This window comes from Podarcis tiliguerta (assembly GCF_965153285.1).
Source record: "Podarcis tiliguerta genome assembly, chromosome: 2".
Classification (NCBI taxonomy): Eukaryota; Metazoa; Chordata; class Lepidosauria; order Squamata; family Lacertidae; genus Podarcis; species Podarcis tiliguerta.
Window position 1 is genome coordinate 15,109,670 of NC_139535.1, and position 15,351 is coordinate 15,125,020.

The 15,351-nt window shown below is 45.2% G+C and overlaps 2 protein-coding genes across 2 annotated transcripts in view; one reads left to right on the top strand and one right to left on the bottom strand.

Moving 5' to 3' along the window:
- The window catches only part of LOC310670884 (C-type lectin domain family 2 member D-like), a 291,130-nt gene that overhangs the window by 238,577 nt on the left and 37,202 nt on the right, over positions 1-15,351 (top strand). The gene's annotated exons all lie outside the window — the stretch shown is intronic.
- LOC310670848 (zinc-binding protein A33-like) lies at positions 5,047-13,633 on the bottom strand. The gene is made up of 4 exons (XM_083426649.1): positions 13,429-13,633; positions 10,991-11,092; positions 9,728-9,823; positions 5,047-5,703 (listed from the first exon to the last, which is right to left on the bottom strand). The coding sequence occupies exons 1-4, from the start codon at positions 13,505-13,507 to the stop codon at positions 5,180-5,182; spliced, it is 801 nt and encodes a 266-aa protein (XP_083282775.1). The 5' UTR covers positions 13,508-13,633; the 3' UTR covers positions 5,047-5,179.

Here is a 15,351-nt window from a genome sequence, read left to right on the forward strand (position 1 = left end):
TCCCTCTTTTGCAGTGACTCAAGCAGCTGCAGCTACAGACTTCAGATCCTTTACCCATGCAGATTATGGGCTTATCTACACTTACCTTGCCTCCAGTTTTTCCAGGCATGGTCCATGCTTCAAAGGTCTATGTCCAAGCACCTTTCCCGCCTCCCCGGCCCGCCCACCAGAGCTTTCCCCATAAAAACCTGCTCTCTAAAATTCAGTTGGAATATATGTCAATTCATACAGAGAGAAGAGACAGTGGAAGAAGACTGGAATTTAGATGCTATTACTATCCTAGCTGATGTGATGTATGGAAGTGAGAGTTGGACCATAAAGAAGGTTGATCGCTGAAGAATTGATGCTTTTGAATTATGGTGCTGGAGGGAGACTCCCATGGACTGCAAGAAGAACAAACCTCTCCATTCTGAAGGAAATCAGCCCTGAGTGCTCACTGGAAGGACAGATCCTGAAGCTGAGGCTCCAATACTTTGGCCACCTCATGAGAAGAGAAGACTCCCTGGAAAAGACCCTGATGTTGGGAAAGATGGAGGGCACAAGGAGAAGGGGACGACAGAGGACAAGATGGTTGTTCTCGAAGCTACCAACATAAGTTTGACCAAACTGCGGGAGGCAGTGGAAGACAGGAGTGCCTGGCTTGCTCTGGTCCATGGGGTCATGAAGAGTCGGACACGACTAAACAACTAAACAACAACAACAGAGTTGGAAGGGAGCCCGAGGGCCATCTAGTCCAACCCCCTGCAATGCAGGATTGTCAGCTAAAGCATCCATGACAGATGGCCATCCAGTCTCTGCTCATAAACCTCCAAAGAGGTTTGCACCCTCCTAGACTGTTTTTGCCTGGCTCAAATGTATCCTTGAAATAATATTTCTTGCTTGCCTGAATAGAGAGAGATGTGTGAGTCAATTTCTTGCTCCACCCACTTTTACCCCTAGCCCCACCCACCTGTCAGGAATGAGCCAGCTCCAAGTGGAACTTTACAGCCAGCTGCAGAATACGGGAAGGAACAGAGAGGTTTAGATTTGACGCAGGCTGAGCAGAGGCCAGAGCTGCCAGCGTCGACTCCCTCTGACCTTGGATGCCGGTTTCCAAGGGAACAGCTGAGAGCAGGCTGGAAGACAGGATCATGGCAATGAAAATAATAAATAGAGTTGGGGCGATAACACAACCCTGTATGCACCTGATCCCACTGTGAATGGTTCACTTTGAGAGCCATTGTTATCTGCGATTGTTGCTGTCATATGGAGGAGATGAAGGATGTTCACAAATTTATCTGGGCAGCCAATTTTCAGAAGGACGGATGGGGTGAATTTTGTGGCATGGAATTCCATTATGCATTGTGGAGGAATCCAGCACTGGGAAACTTAGCTGTATAGTGAATGCTCAGAGCGCTTCTGCATGAGTGAGCAGGCCCCTTCTGAACCAGCCAAGCAGGTAACAAGGGTGTGGCTGAGTTGGGTGACTGCCTGCCTAACTGCGATTTCCTGGCAGTGCAAATGGAGGTGTGACTAACTTAATATCAGGAGCGTGAATTTTCACGGTCTGGTTGGTCGATTCATCCTTTAAACATTGCAAGATTGTAGCAGCCAACACCAAGACTTTCTTCCTCCCCTCCCCCTTTATTTGGATACAATAAATTCATAGACTGCAAACACCCTCCCATCAGATACCAAGGAGATAAACAACTACTTGACCTTCAGAAGACATCTGAAGGCAGCCCTGTTCAGGGAAGTTTTTAATGTGTGACATTTTAACGTATTTTTAATCTTTGTTGGAAGCCGCCCAGAGTGGCTGGGGAAACCCATCCAGATGGGCGGGGTACAAATAGTAAATTATTATTATTATTATTATTATTATTATTATTATTATTATTATTATTATCTTATTCTAGGCTGCGTCCACAGAAGTATAGTGTCCCAATCAAGGGAAGTAATAGTACCACTCTATTCTGCCTTGGTCAGACCACACCTGGAATACTGTGTCCAATTCTAGGCACCACAATTTAAGAAGGATGTTGACAAATGGGAACGTGTGCAGAGGAGGGCAACCAAGATGATTAAGGGTCTGGAAACTAAGCCTTACAGGGAAGGCTTGAAGGAGCTGGGTATGTTTAGCCTGGAAAAGAGGAGACTGAGAGGAGATAGGATAGCCGTCTTCAAATATCTCAAGGGCTGTCACATGGAAGATGGAGCAAGATTGTTTTCTCCTGCTTTGGAGGGTAGGACCCGAACCAATGGTTTCCAGGTACAAGAAAGGAGATTCCAATTAAACATGCGGGAAAACTTTCTGACAGGAAGAGCTGTTTGACAGCGGAATGGTCTGCTTCGGGAGGTGGTGGCCTCTCCTTTCTCAGAGGTGTTTTAAGCAGAGGTTCAATGGCCACCTGTCATGGATGCTTTAGCTGAGATTCCTGCAATACAGGGAGTTGGACTTGATGACCCATGGAGTCCCTTCCAATGCTTTGTTGTTGTTGTTTTAGTCGTGTCTGACTCTTCGTGACCCCATGGACTAGAGCACGCCAGGCACTCCTGTCTTCCCCTTCCAATGCTAAAAGATGCCTTCTCCCCATTCGCTTGCCAGAGCAAGAACATAAGAAGAGTCTGGTTGGATCAGCCCCAAAGTCCATCTATACAGTGGTGCCCGGCAAGACGAATGCCTCACAAGACGGAAAACCCGCAAGACGAAAGGGTTTTCCATCTGCAGAGGCGCTTCGCAGGACAAATTTCCCCATGGGCTTGCTTCGCAAGACGAAAAATGACGAAAAAATTTGAATTTTTTTTTTTGCTCCAAAACCCCTTATTTTGAATCGCTAAGCTGCTAAAAGCATTTTAGCAGCAAAACCGCTAATCCCCCACCCCTTAAAAAGCCGTTTTTAGCCCTTAAATCGCCAATAGCACTAATAGCGCTACTCCGTCAATGGGCTTGCTTCGCAAGACGAAAAAACCGCAAGACGAAAAGACCCGCAGAACGGATTCTTTTCGTCTTGCGAGGCACCACTGTATTTCAGCATCCTGTTCTCACAGTGGCCGACCAAATACTGATGGGAAAGCCCCAAGCAGGTCCTGAGAGCAACCACACTTGCCCTGGTGATACCCAGCCATTCATGCTTCTGACCATGGAGAGAACAAACTAAGGCTATCCATGAATTTGTCCAATCTCCCTTTAAGGCCGTTTTTTATTTCTGTAATCCACCCACCAAGAAACCTATGTGTTTTCCCTAAAGAAGTAGACAGATGTGGATAATAACTGGATTTTATATTTTGGAAAACGGGAGCCTGGCCATTGTGTGTTTCCTCTTACCAGCAGTCCATGGTGCAACAGGAAAACCCCACAGAATCTCATTTGAATGTCTGCCTCGACTCCCACACAAGACTCCATAACATCAGCCAACACCAAGGCTTTCTTCCTCTCCCCCCCCCCCTTTATTTGGATACAATAAATTCATAGACTGCAAACACAAATTGTTTCAGAGAGGTGTGCCTATTGAGAACAAGATGGTGTTGCAAACAACAGAGATAAAAATCACAAATCTTATGAAGAGTTCTTGAGGAAATTGAAAACTCGCATGCTGTTTTGTGGCATTTGGGTTTGCCTGGTAAAGGAATAACTGTCATGTCAGTTTAGGGATATGAAGGGCATTTCTGTATGAGAGTCCTCCAGGCCATATACTCCAGGCTCTGTACACACTAAACCATGGGTAGGCAAATTAAGTCCCGGATCCGGCCCAATCGCCTTCTAAATCTGGCCCGCGAATGGTCCGGGAATCAGCGTGTTTTTACATGATTAGAATGTGTACTTTTATTTAAAATGCATCTCTGGGTTATTTGTGGGGCATAGGAATTCATTCATTCTTATTTTTTTCAAAATATAGTCTGCCCCCCCACAAGATCTGAGGGACAGTGGACTGACCCCCTGCTGAAAAAGTTTGCTGACCCCTGTAACTAAACTTTTAAAGCACATTGGAAGCACATCAAAGAATTCCGGGCACCCCTCACAGATACAATTCCTTGCATGACATTAAGAGATGAGTGTGCCCATAATTCTTTGAAAGCAATGCGTTCTGAATGTGATTTAAAGGTATAGTGTCCACAGAGCCAGAGAGCGATTTGAGGCCCTTGAGCAGCAGGGTCGAGAGACTCTGATAGCATCAAGTCAGTGGTTCATAAACTCCCCCCCACCCCCCATGGACAGTAAGAGCAGTTCGACAGTGGGACAAACTTCCTTGAAAAGTGGTGGGCTCTCCTTCATTGGAGGTTTGTAAACCTTGGGGTCATTTCCAACTTTACAGTTCTATCATTCTATGACACCTTGAAAAGTGCTGAGGGTCTTGGCTGGCTACTTTTTCTGCCTGTTGTGCCAATTGCAAGTCCAAGAATTCAAATCGCAATACAACACAGCATAAACAGTGACCATTTTTCTTGGGGGTTCCGTTCCCAGCCCCGGCCCCCCCCCCACAAAAGTGTGTTCCATCCCATGACACCCCGCCCCTATTCTGCCCCACCCTGCCCCCATTACACCCCCATTCTGCCCTCTTCTGAGTCCCAAAGGACTCACACGTCGGCAACCATGCATCAGTTGGCCGCGCCCAAAATAGTCACCGCCTGTACAGTATAAGAAATAAAAGAAGCTATTTTTATAGGTCCCAGGCCCTAAGGAAGTTAGATTGGCTTCAACCAGAGCCAGGGCCTTTTCAACACTGGCTCTGGCCTGGTGGAACGCTCTGCCTCATGAGACCAGGGCCCTGCAAGATCTGATTTCTTTCCGCAGGGCCTGTAAGACAGAGTTGTTCCGCCTGGCCTTTGGCTTGGAGCCAATTTGATTCCCTCCCTCCCTCTCTTTCTTTTTTCTTTCCTTCTCCTCCTCCGATGAGGCTACATTTTAATATTTTTATGTTCCATTATTTTAATGTTGTATTTTACTTTTGTTTTAAGTTGTAATCATTCATCTTGTTTTATTATTGCTTGTAAGCCGCTCTGAGCCCAGCCTTGGCTGGGGAGGGCGGGGTATAAATTAAAAATTATTATTATTATTATTATTATAATCAACAGGACTATTTGATGTGGTGGATGTTCCGCCAGCCGTCTTCAACCACCAATCCAGATAAATGCTATGGACCACCTGAATGAAGATCATGGACCGCAGCTTGGTAACTCTTGATTAAGATGCTCCTTTCTCTCATGGATGGACTGTGAGCTCCCCATTCCATCCCTTAATCAAGAACCAGGCATGGACCTTTTCCCCAGAGAATTTCGCTTTCGGAAAGGTAAAGAGATGGGCATCAGTATCACCGTCAAAAAATGCTACCAGGCCCTCCGAGTAGTCCAGGGAAACACGGATCCTACTTGGGGGATGGCACAAGGACAAATTAGTCCTAGGATTGGCAGTAATTGACTGGTACTGCCCATCAATACGCTGTACCCCCCAGTAGCCCCCCTCTGGTGCAAGGAAAATTTTCCCATTTCTGTTTGCAGACTCCCTCACGATTCCCACACCCCACCAATCGCCCCCTTCCACCACTTCCACTTCCCAGCAAAATTTCCCTGAGTCAATGCCCTGGTGGCTTAGGACGCTGTTCAACAAGTCATATCTCAGAGAACTACTGTTCACACTTCGTTTCATGTATCTCCATTTCACACTCTTCAGATTTTCTGATACGTAGAGCTGGGGATGAGCTGTGCTTGGATCCAGAGTCAGATTGGCTGTGAAGAGGAAAAAGAGATCTCAACTTTTGGGGAAGGTTCTCAGGCAGGGTGGAAGGAGAAAGAACTTGCCCATGTGAAGACCACCTGGTGGAAACCCTTACACATATGGTTCTTAATTTAAACTATATGCTGATCTCCAACAGCAGTTTCTAGATCAACTCTGCATCCCCAAATGGAAAACAGAGTTCGAGGTCATACATTTTCTATTACTGGGGAATGATCAGGAGCTCACCAAGTTAGTGGCTAAATATCTCTACAGTGGTACCTCGGATTACATACGCTTCAGGTTACAGACTCCGCTAACCCAGAAATATTACCTCGTGTTAAGAACTTTGCTTCAGGATGAGAACAGAAATCGTGCTCTGGTGGCACGGCAGCAGCAGGCGGCCCCATTAGCTTGGATGCAGCTCATCAGGCCCTGGAGATTTGAATTCATTTAAAGTAGCTAGGTGTTCCTTTACTACCTCTTTTCCTATCTTGGGCTGCAGCTCCCTCCTCACATCATTTATTCCGTTATCACCAGGTTGGGTGAAGACAGGGGCAAAGTAGGTGTTAAGTAGTTCTGCCTTTTCTCTGTCAACCAATAGCATTTCTCTGTGTTCCCCACACAGAGGAGCTACCACTTGCTTGTTGTTCTTCTTCTTACTTCAGACATAGCTGAAGAAACCTTTTTCATTACAGTGGTACCTCGGGTTAAGAACTTAATTCATTCTGGAGGTCTGTTCTTAACCTGAAACTGTTCTTAACCTGAAGCACCACGTTAACTAATGGGGCCTGCCGCTGCCACTGCACCACCACTGCACAATTTCTGTTCTCATCCTGAAACAAAGTTCTTAACCCGAGGTAATATTTCTGGGTTAGAGGAGTCTGTAACCTGAAGCGTATGTAACCTGAAGCGTATGTAACCCGAGGTACCACTGTATTTTTAACCACTCTTGCAAGCCTGAGTTCATTCTGAGCTTTAGCCAGCCGGACTTTCCCTCTGCAACTGTTGGCTACTTGTGTATACTCCTCCTTTGTGATTTCCCCTTTTTTCATTTCTTATACATGTCCTTCTTAACTCTTAACTCATCTGTAAGCTCCTTATGCAGCCACACCGGTTTCCTTAGATGCCTCCCATATTTCTTTCTTGTTAGTATTGTCTGCATTTGGGCCTTCACTATTTCTCCTTTTAGGGACGCGGGTGGCTCTGTGGGTTAAACCACAGAGCCTAGGACTTGCTGATTGGAAGGTCGGTGGTTTGAATCCCCGCGATGGGGTGAGCTTCCATTGCTCGGTCCCTGCTCCTGCCAACCTAGCAGTTCGAAAGCACGTCAAAGTGCAAGTAGATAAATAGGTACCGCTCCAGTGGGAAGGTAAACGGCGTTTCCGTGCACTGCTCTGGTTCGCCAGAAGCAGCTTAGTCCTGCTGGCCACATGACCCGGAAGCTGTACGCCGGCTCCCTCGGCCAATAAAGCGAGATGAGCGCCACAACCCCAGACTCAGTCACGACTGGACCTAATGGTCAGGGGTCCCTTTACCCTTTACTTTACTATTTCTCCTTTTAGAAACTTCCATCTTCTCACTGAGTATTTCTGACCACGGGATCACACCCAGTAGCTCCTTCAGCTTTTAGAAACTGGCCTTCTTATAGTCCAGAGTGTGAGTCCGACTACACTCAATTTCCCCTTGCCTCAGTATCCTGAAACCCAGGAGAACATGATCACTTCTTCCCAAGTTTCCAAGCACTTCCACTTCATCTATCAGTTCCTCCCTATTGGTGAGGACCAGATCCAAAATAGATGATCCCGTTGTTGGTTCTTCCACCTTCTGGGAAATGAAATTGTCAATGATGCAATGGAGGAATTCATCAGACCTTACACTTTGAGTCCCAACAGATATTGGGGAAGTTGAAGTCCCTCATGGCTACTATTTCTCTCCTTTTTGAATGTTTGGTAATCTTCTCTAGTAAGGCACCATCTGAGTCTTCAGTCTGGCTTGGCAGTCTATAGCAGACACCCACAGTAAGATCACTGTTGTTTCTCTCTCCTACAGTTTTACCCATATACTCTCAATCTGCTTTTCATGCTCCAGTTCATAGATTTCTTCGCAAGTGTACACATCCTTTATGTACTATGCTATTCCTCCTCCCTTCCTGTTTGGTCTATTCCTTTTGAACAGGCTGAGGTTCAAAGAAGAACCAGAGAACTATAAAACACCTGGTGGATAAAAAAAAGCTCAAGAGATCCAGCACTTAGCCAACACTCATGATGCACAGAGTTTCTTTGAAGCCACAAAGACCATCTATGAGCCAATAAATCATGGCATATGCCCTCTACGCTCAGCAGACGGTAGCACACTTCTAAAAGATAAAGAAGCTACTGCACTGCGCTGGAAAGAACATTACCAACATCTCCTTAACTGCAACTTCCCCGTAGCCGTTGAGGGTCTTTCACAAATTCCGCAAAAACAAATTAGAGATGAGCTTGCAGTATCTCCAAATCTGGGAGAGTTGTGTACAGCTATTAACCAAATGAAAAACAACAAAGCCAGTGGACCTGATGGGATATCTGCCGAAATCTTCAAAGTGGGCAGAATTGAATTTACAGAACAACTTCACAAGCTCATTGAAAAAATATGGGAAAGAGAAGAAATCCCAGCAGACTTTAGAGATGCCAAAATTATCAATCTCTTTAAAAAAAGGTGACAGAACTAATTGTGGAAACTACCAAGACATCTCTCTATTAGCTGCGGCTGGCAAAATTCTTGCAAGGATCTTAGCAAACCGTCTCGTAACAATATCCAAGGTGACCCTTCCTGAATCCCAAAATGGTTTTCGGCCTTCTAGGGGGGACAGCGGACATGATTTTCACCGCTCAACAGCTTCAAGAAAAATGCAGAGAGCAAAACCAAGTTTCCTGCTTGATAACCATATGTCAGGAGTGCTCTGATGGTGTTTCCTGCTTGGCAGGGGGTTGGACTCGATGGTCCTTGTGGTCTCTTCCAACTCTATGATTCTATGATTCTTTGAAACCAACCCCTGTATATGGAGTTTATTGACCTGACTTAAGGCTTTCAACACTGTAAATAGTAACACCCTATGGACTGTCCTTCTGAAAATTGGCTGCCCAGATAAATTTGTAAACATCATTCATAGAATCATAGAATCATAGAGTTGGAAGAGACCACAAGGGCCATCGAGTCCAACCCCCTGCCAAGCAGGAAACACCATCAGAACACTCCTGACATATGGTTGTCAAGCCTCTGCTTAAAGACCTTCAAAGAAGGAGACTCCACCACACTCCTTGGCAGCAAATTCCACTGTCGAACAGCTCTTACTGTCAGGAAGTTCTTCCTAATGTTTAGGTGGAATCTTCTTTCTTGTAGTTTGGATCCATTGCTCTGTGTCCGCTTCTCTGATTCGGCTCCTCCATGATAATATGACAGCAACAATTGTAGACAACAATGGCCTTTTTTTTTTAAAAAAAGGGCTCTTTAATCCACACAGTTATAGGAGCATCAACTGCAGCTACAGTACGCCTGCCTGTCATATTGCATGACGCGGTCCAAGCCACAAAAGCCAAATTATGCTATCAGACCAGACTGACACTCAAACACATCCTCCTATGTCTGCAGAAGAATAGGACTATATTGGCTTGGGGTGTGCGCAGGTATTGTCCACAGAGCTAAACCGGTATGGAACTGATACCTTCCTATATCTGCATTTGATGAGTGGGAGAGAACTGAGAGTAGGCACGACACTCAGAAGCTGGTTACCATCGCAGTGAACAGCGCCATCAAATATTGCATTGAAAGCTGACTGTCAACAGAAAGGGACAAAAGATGTCCTGGCATTGCGCTCACTGTGGGTGGAGGGAGTTTCTAAGACACTACCAATTCAAATGAACATTTTATCCACTCCCAAATGTGGAGGGGCCCTTAGCCGGGTCACTTCTGCACCTGGAGTTGAGTTCTGTATCTGGTGCCAAAGTAGTTAGATATAATGGATGCATTTGAAGTACCAAAAGGTCAGGGGGTTACCTGTCAGGTGGCTGTTAGGTGATCTGCAAGGGATGCATCTTTGCCGGCAACTCTGGATCTCATGTGGATTTGTTTTCTCAGCAGGAACCTTGGAAGCTTAAAAAAAAAGCCAAAAAAAGCTTGGCGTCAGAGCAAGGCTTTCGTCCATTTTGCCGTCATGCAGAGAGCTCTTCTTATGCATAGAATGTCAGTCTGCCTATCATCCAAAATACATCTTCTTATTTAAGGTGGTGCCCACAACAGAACTCTGAAGCACATTCAAAGCATGCACACCCAAAAAGGAACCCTGGGAGCTGTATAGTTTACCACCCGTAGAGAAACAATTCTGAGGCACCCTCAACAGACTACAATTTCCAGGATTCTCTGTGGTGGAGGGCTGTGCTTTGAATGTATGGTGCTGTGAATGCAGTGCTATTTTTCTAGAAAAAGAGGTGCTGGAACTCACCATGAACACCTCCCTTTGTTCTCTTATAAGGGGGATGGAGCCCACCTGAGAGGTGCCAGAATTGAGTTCCAGTGTGTTCCAGCTGAAAAAATGCCCTGTGTAAATGTATGGTGTGTATGGAACCCTGGTCATAGACCTACAGAGGAACATGGAGAGGATTGGCTAGGAAATAATAATAATAATAATAATAATAATAATAATAATAATAATTTATTACTTATTACTTATACCCCACTCATCTGGTCAGGCCTCCCCAGCCACTCTGGGCAGCTTCCAATATTAAAAACACAATAAAACATCAAACATCCCCGCCTTTGTTTTCCCTTATAAAGTGGTACCTCGGTTTACAAACAGTCCTGTTTATGAACTGTTCGGTTTATGAACTCTGCAAAACCGGAAGTAGTGTTTCGGTTTACGAACTTTACCTCGGTGTACGAATGGAAGCCGAACGGCGGAAGGGCATCTGTGGCGGGAGGCCTCATTATAGAAAGTGTGCCTCAGTTTAAGAACGGATTTTGTTTAAGAACAGACTCCAGGAACGGATTAAGTTCATGAACCGAGGTTCCACTGTACACGGGTTCTGCTTCTCCTTTTTGTTTGTGACTCACCATGTCTGATGCACATATAGTTATGCACTTTTTGAACGTCCATTTTTTTTTAAAAAAAAAGAACAACCATGCCAGCGCAAAACCAAAACAAAAACCTTAAAAACTTCCCTAAACAGGGCTGCCTTCAGTCTTCTTGTACATAGTAGACTGGCGTTTGGGTGTTAGCCCTGGCTGCTATTTTTAGACTACATGATGAAACTCTACAATTACCAGACAAGATCATGAAGATCAAAATGCACTTCAGAGCGACGCTCGCTGCCAGCAAAACCCCAAAAGCCATTCCAGGCCAGAAGAACATGGAAGAAGAAGGATCTGTGGAGAACCAAATGGTGTGAAACTCAACAATACAGAAAGTGTACGTGAAACCTTTAGCGGCCAATTGGGAGCTTTCATGATCTAAGGGCACATGGTGATGTAACTTGGTCTGAAGCTGAAGTCGGTCCACATCTGGTTCGTGACTGAGCAGAAATAAGCAGCCTACAGTCATAGTATATGGGGCCACTACAGATAGTGGCGAAACTACATGTTCTACTACTGGGGGCGGAGAGCAGGCATGGGCGTGGCTGGCCACCTGCGAGGGAGTGGTGTGTGTTCTGGGGGTGTGGCATGCCGTCTGTGGGAGCATGGCACCCGGCACTTGGCACGTGTCCAGGGGGGCCGCCACGATGGCACCCTACCAGAATAGTAGTGTGGGGGCTGTCCTCTCCCTCCGCAACCCGTTCCTCCGCCAGTGACTACAGACCCCACAGCCAGCAGGATCCCCAGAAGGTGAGCTTTCGTTTCTTAAAAAAAAGCCTCTGAACCCCTAAAAAGAAAGTTATGAAAGCATGTACAGTGGTGCCCCGCAAGACGAATGCCTCGCAAGATGGAAAACCCGCTAGACAAAAGGGTTTTCTGTTTTTCAATGCGCTTCGCAGGACGAATTTCTCTATGAGCTTGCTTCGCAAGACAAAAATGTCTTGCTATTCTTGCGATTTTTTTTTCACTCCCCACCCCCTTTTTCTAAGGCACTAAGCTGCTAATAGCCTTTTAGCAGCTAATCCGCTAATCCCTTAAGCCTTTAATAGCCGCTAAACCGCTAATAGCGCTAATCCGCTAATAGGGTTGCTTCGCAAGACGAAAAAACCACTAGACGAAGAGACTCGCGGAACGGATTCTTTTCGTCTTGCGAGGCACCACTGTATGAAGGTCGCCTTCCAATAAATTTCTGCGAAATGAAACAGTTCCTCCCTTTTAGTGCTTTTAGCCAATGAGTCAGAGCTGTGACTAACAAGTGTGTGCTTTGGACACCAGGCAGCAGAAGTCCCAAAGAGGTCCTTAAGAGCTGCTGTCCCTACCCACCAGCTGTGACCCTTTTGTGCATTTCTTCTGCGTTTGTTTCATCTTCTAGTTCTTGGAATCTCTGTAATTTGCCTTCCTCACCGGCATTCCTTTATTACTTCTACTAAATAGTAATAATAATATATTTATGAATCTCCTTTCACGTGCGTCTCAAGGTGATTTACAAACTTTATTTGCCTTCTGCATGTGTTGCCTGAGGCTACTGGCTCCCTTTACCTAATGGTAGGTCCGGCCCTGAAGTCATCAAGCAGTACCACAAAACGTACACACAAATACAAGCATTTTCACCCTCCATCTAGACACAGGAAAAGAGAAGGACCTCATATTCTAGGGAAGGGAAGACCACAATCTGAGTCTGAGAAGCCCCAGTCAGAGGTTCATAACCTCCGCACTTCATAGTCTCAGATATTGCTGTCATTACATAAGTAAACCCGCCCCCCCAATTTAAAATACATTCAGTAATAATTCAGCACATTCATCCATGGGAGCTTTCAGTGGAAACTTTCTCTGAGGGAAAGGGACACAAAATTATAAGCATTGCTCTTCTCTTGAAGAATTCTCTTTTCTCCATTTTTGTTATGCTGCATGTGTCTTGGAAAGGAAATCGTTTAACTAAAGATTATGTCTGAAAACAAAGTTTTGAATTTGTGCTTGGACTTACATGTCACCATCAGGTTCTACATTTATACGCTGTACACTGAAATAAGAATCTGTATTCTATAGCTCATGGGTAGGCAAACTGAGGCCCGGGGACCAGATCCAGCCCAATCACTTTCTAAATCTGGCCCGCAGATGGTCCAGGAATCAGCATGCTTTTACATGAGTAGAATGTGTGCTTTTATTTAAAATGCATCTCTGGGTTATTTGTGGAGCCTGCCTGGTGTTTTTACATGAGTAGAATGTGTGCTTTTATTTAAAGTGCATCTCTGGGTTATTTGTGGGGCATAGGAATTCGTTCTTTTTTCTTTATTTTTCAAAATATAGTCTGGCCACCCCCCACAAGGTCTGAGGGACAATGGACTGACCCCTGATGAAAAAGTTTGCTGACCCCTGCTATAGCTAGCTACATCTGGGACAAGTAACTTTCTCTATGCTCCCCTCAGCTGAAAATAAACAACAGCCATAACCCTTCTCCTCCTCATTTGACCTTCAACTTCTCACTTGTCTGTCAAGTACTTGCCCTGTGCCTTATGTTTGTTTTTCTGTTAATGTATTTGCAAAATATTTGTTCTGAAACTTAAAAGAAAGGCTAGCTAGCTACGTCGGTTGAAAACCAAAAGCAATATTTAGAATATTTTGATCCGTACCTTTGGCCTGAGCACGAGGCGGTATTGCGGGCAACTCTCCTCTCTCTGGTCCAGTTGTCCTTTGCTTTTCATTCGCCATGTTTATCAACTATTTGATCTGACTTATTCACTTAAAGAGCACCACCCTCCAGAAAAGGAACTAATGATTCCTCAAAGCTCTGATAAACCTGATAAACGTCAGGAAAGAACCCACACAGGAAGTGGTAATGCAAGTCTTAAATTTAACTCTTTTCGGGATGAGCCAACCTCTGACATTTCTCACTGAAATTGCTCTGTTATACAAAATTTAAAGGAATATCATATTACAGTGGTGCCCCGCAAGACGAATGCCTCGCAAGACGGAAAACCCGCTAGACGAAAGGGTTTTCCGTTTTGGAGGTGCTTCGCAGGACGAATTTGCTATGGGCTTGCTTCGCAAGACGAAAATGTCTTGCGATTCCTGGGGGGGTTTTTTTCGCTCCCCACCCCCTTTTTCTAAGGCACTAAGCTGCTAATAGCCTTTTAGCAGCTGATCCGCTAATCCCTTAAACCTTTAATAGCCGCTAATAGCCGCTAAACCGCTAATAGCGCTAATCCGCTAATGGGCTTGCTTCGCAAGACGAAAAAACCGCTAGACGAAGACATAGGTCTCAAGCTGTTTTTGGACTACAACTCCCATCATCCCTAGCTAGCAGGACAAGTGGTCAGGGAGGTGGAAACTGTAATCCAAAAACAGCTGGAGACCCACATTTGGGAAACCCTACTTTAAACAGTCATGGTTTCCTCCAAAGAATCCTGGGATGTGTAGTTTGTTAAGGTTGCTGAGAGTTGTTAGGAGACCCCTATTCCCTGCACAAAGCTACTATTCCCAGAATGATTTAACAGTCAATCCCTCTTCCCAGAGAACAGGGCTGGCCCTACCATTAGGTGGAGTGAGGCAGCTGCCTTAGGCAAGAGACTTGAGTATCATGAAACTGCATCAATTTTCAATTTCAATTTAATTGTTTTTAATTTTTCACTCCCAGAAAGACACGCTTGCGGGATTTTCTGCTTTATGTGCCAAAATAACTTGCTATTCTGCACTTCGACTTTAAGAGCAGAGTGGGAGGGGTGACATTTTTGTTCTTCCTCAGGCGGCAAAAGGCAGCCATGTCACCAGAGGTCCTTTTCTGGATGTTTCCTTCTTTGGAAGTCAACTGATTGGCTACAGTGAGAAAGTGGCACCTTTTCTTCATTCAGTTGGTACCTGCTATTTTGGCAGTTTAAATGGAAGTCTTTCCCATTCACCCGGGTTTTTCCTTTGTGGTACGTTGAGAAGCTGAGTTATTTTCATACGCTATTTTTATCTAGCTGCTTCTGGTTTCCAGTTCTGTTGTTCATTTAATCATTTGTTTGGTGTTATTTATCTATTCATAGTGGGTGGCGCTGTGGTCTAAAGCACTGATCCTCTAGAGCTTGCCAATCGGAAGGTTGGCAGTTCAAATCCACACAACAGGGTGAGCTCCTATTGCTCTGTCCCAGCTCCTGCCAACCTAGCAGTTCAAAAGCACAGCAGAGCAAGTAGATAAATAGGTATCGCTGCAGCAGGAAGGTAAACGGTGTTTGCCCTCTGGCTTCTGTCACGGTGTTCCCTTGTGACAGAAGTGGTTTAGTCCTGCTGGCCACATGACCCGGAAAACTGTCTGTGGGCAAATGCTAGCTCCCTCAGCCGGAAAGCAAGATGAGCGCTGCAACCTCATAGTCACCTTGTGACTGGACTTAACCGTCCAGGGGTCCTTTACCTTTACCTCATTTAATTAATTGTTGTTTGTTTCTTATTAAGATGATTTAAAGCAAAACATAACAAAAACAAGTCATGAGATGCCTTGAGACCTGTGTCTAAAAATAAATAAATAAAATGATTGCCATAAACTTATTTCAACAACCGTGAATGTGATCTATAAT

What these genes read in the sequence shown, in the direction of transcription:
- LOC310670848 (XM_083426649.1), bottom strand. Translation starts at nt 13,507, where the DNA reads ATGGCGAATGAAAAGCAAAGGACAACTGGACCAGAGAGAGGAGAGTTG. An exon ending in GCCTCGTGCTCAGGCCAAAG is followed by an intron (nt 11,093 to 13,428) that starts GTACGGATCAAA and finishes GGTTCTCCACAG; the next exon opens with ATCCTTCTTCTTCCATGTTC. An exon ending in GATCTTCATGATCTTGTCTG is followed by an intron (nt 9,824 to 10,990) that starts GTAATTGTAGAG and finishes TTTTTTTTTAAG; the next exon opens with CTTCCAAGGTTCCTGCTGAG.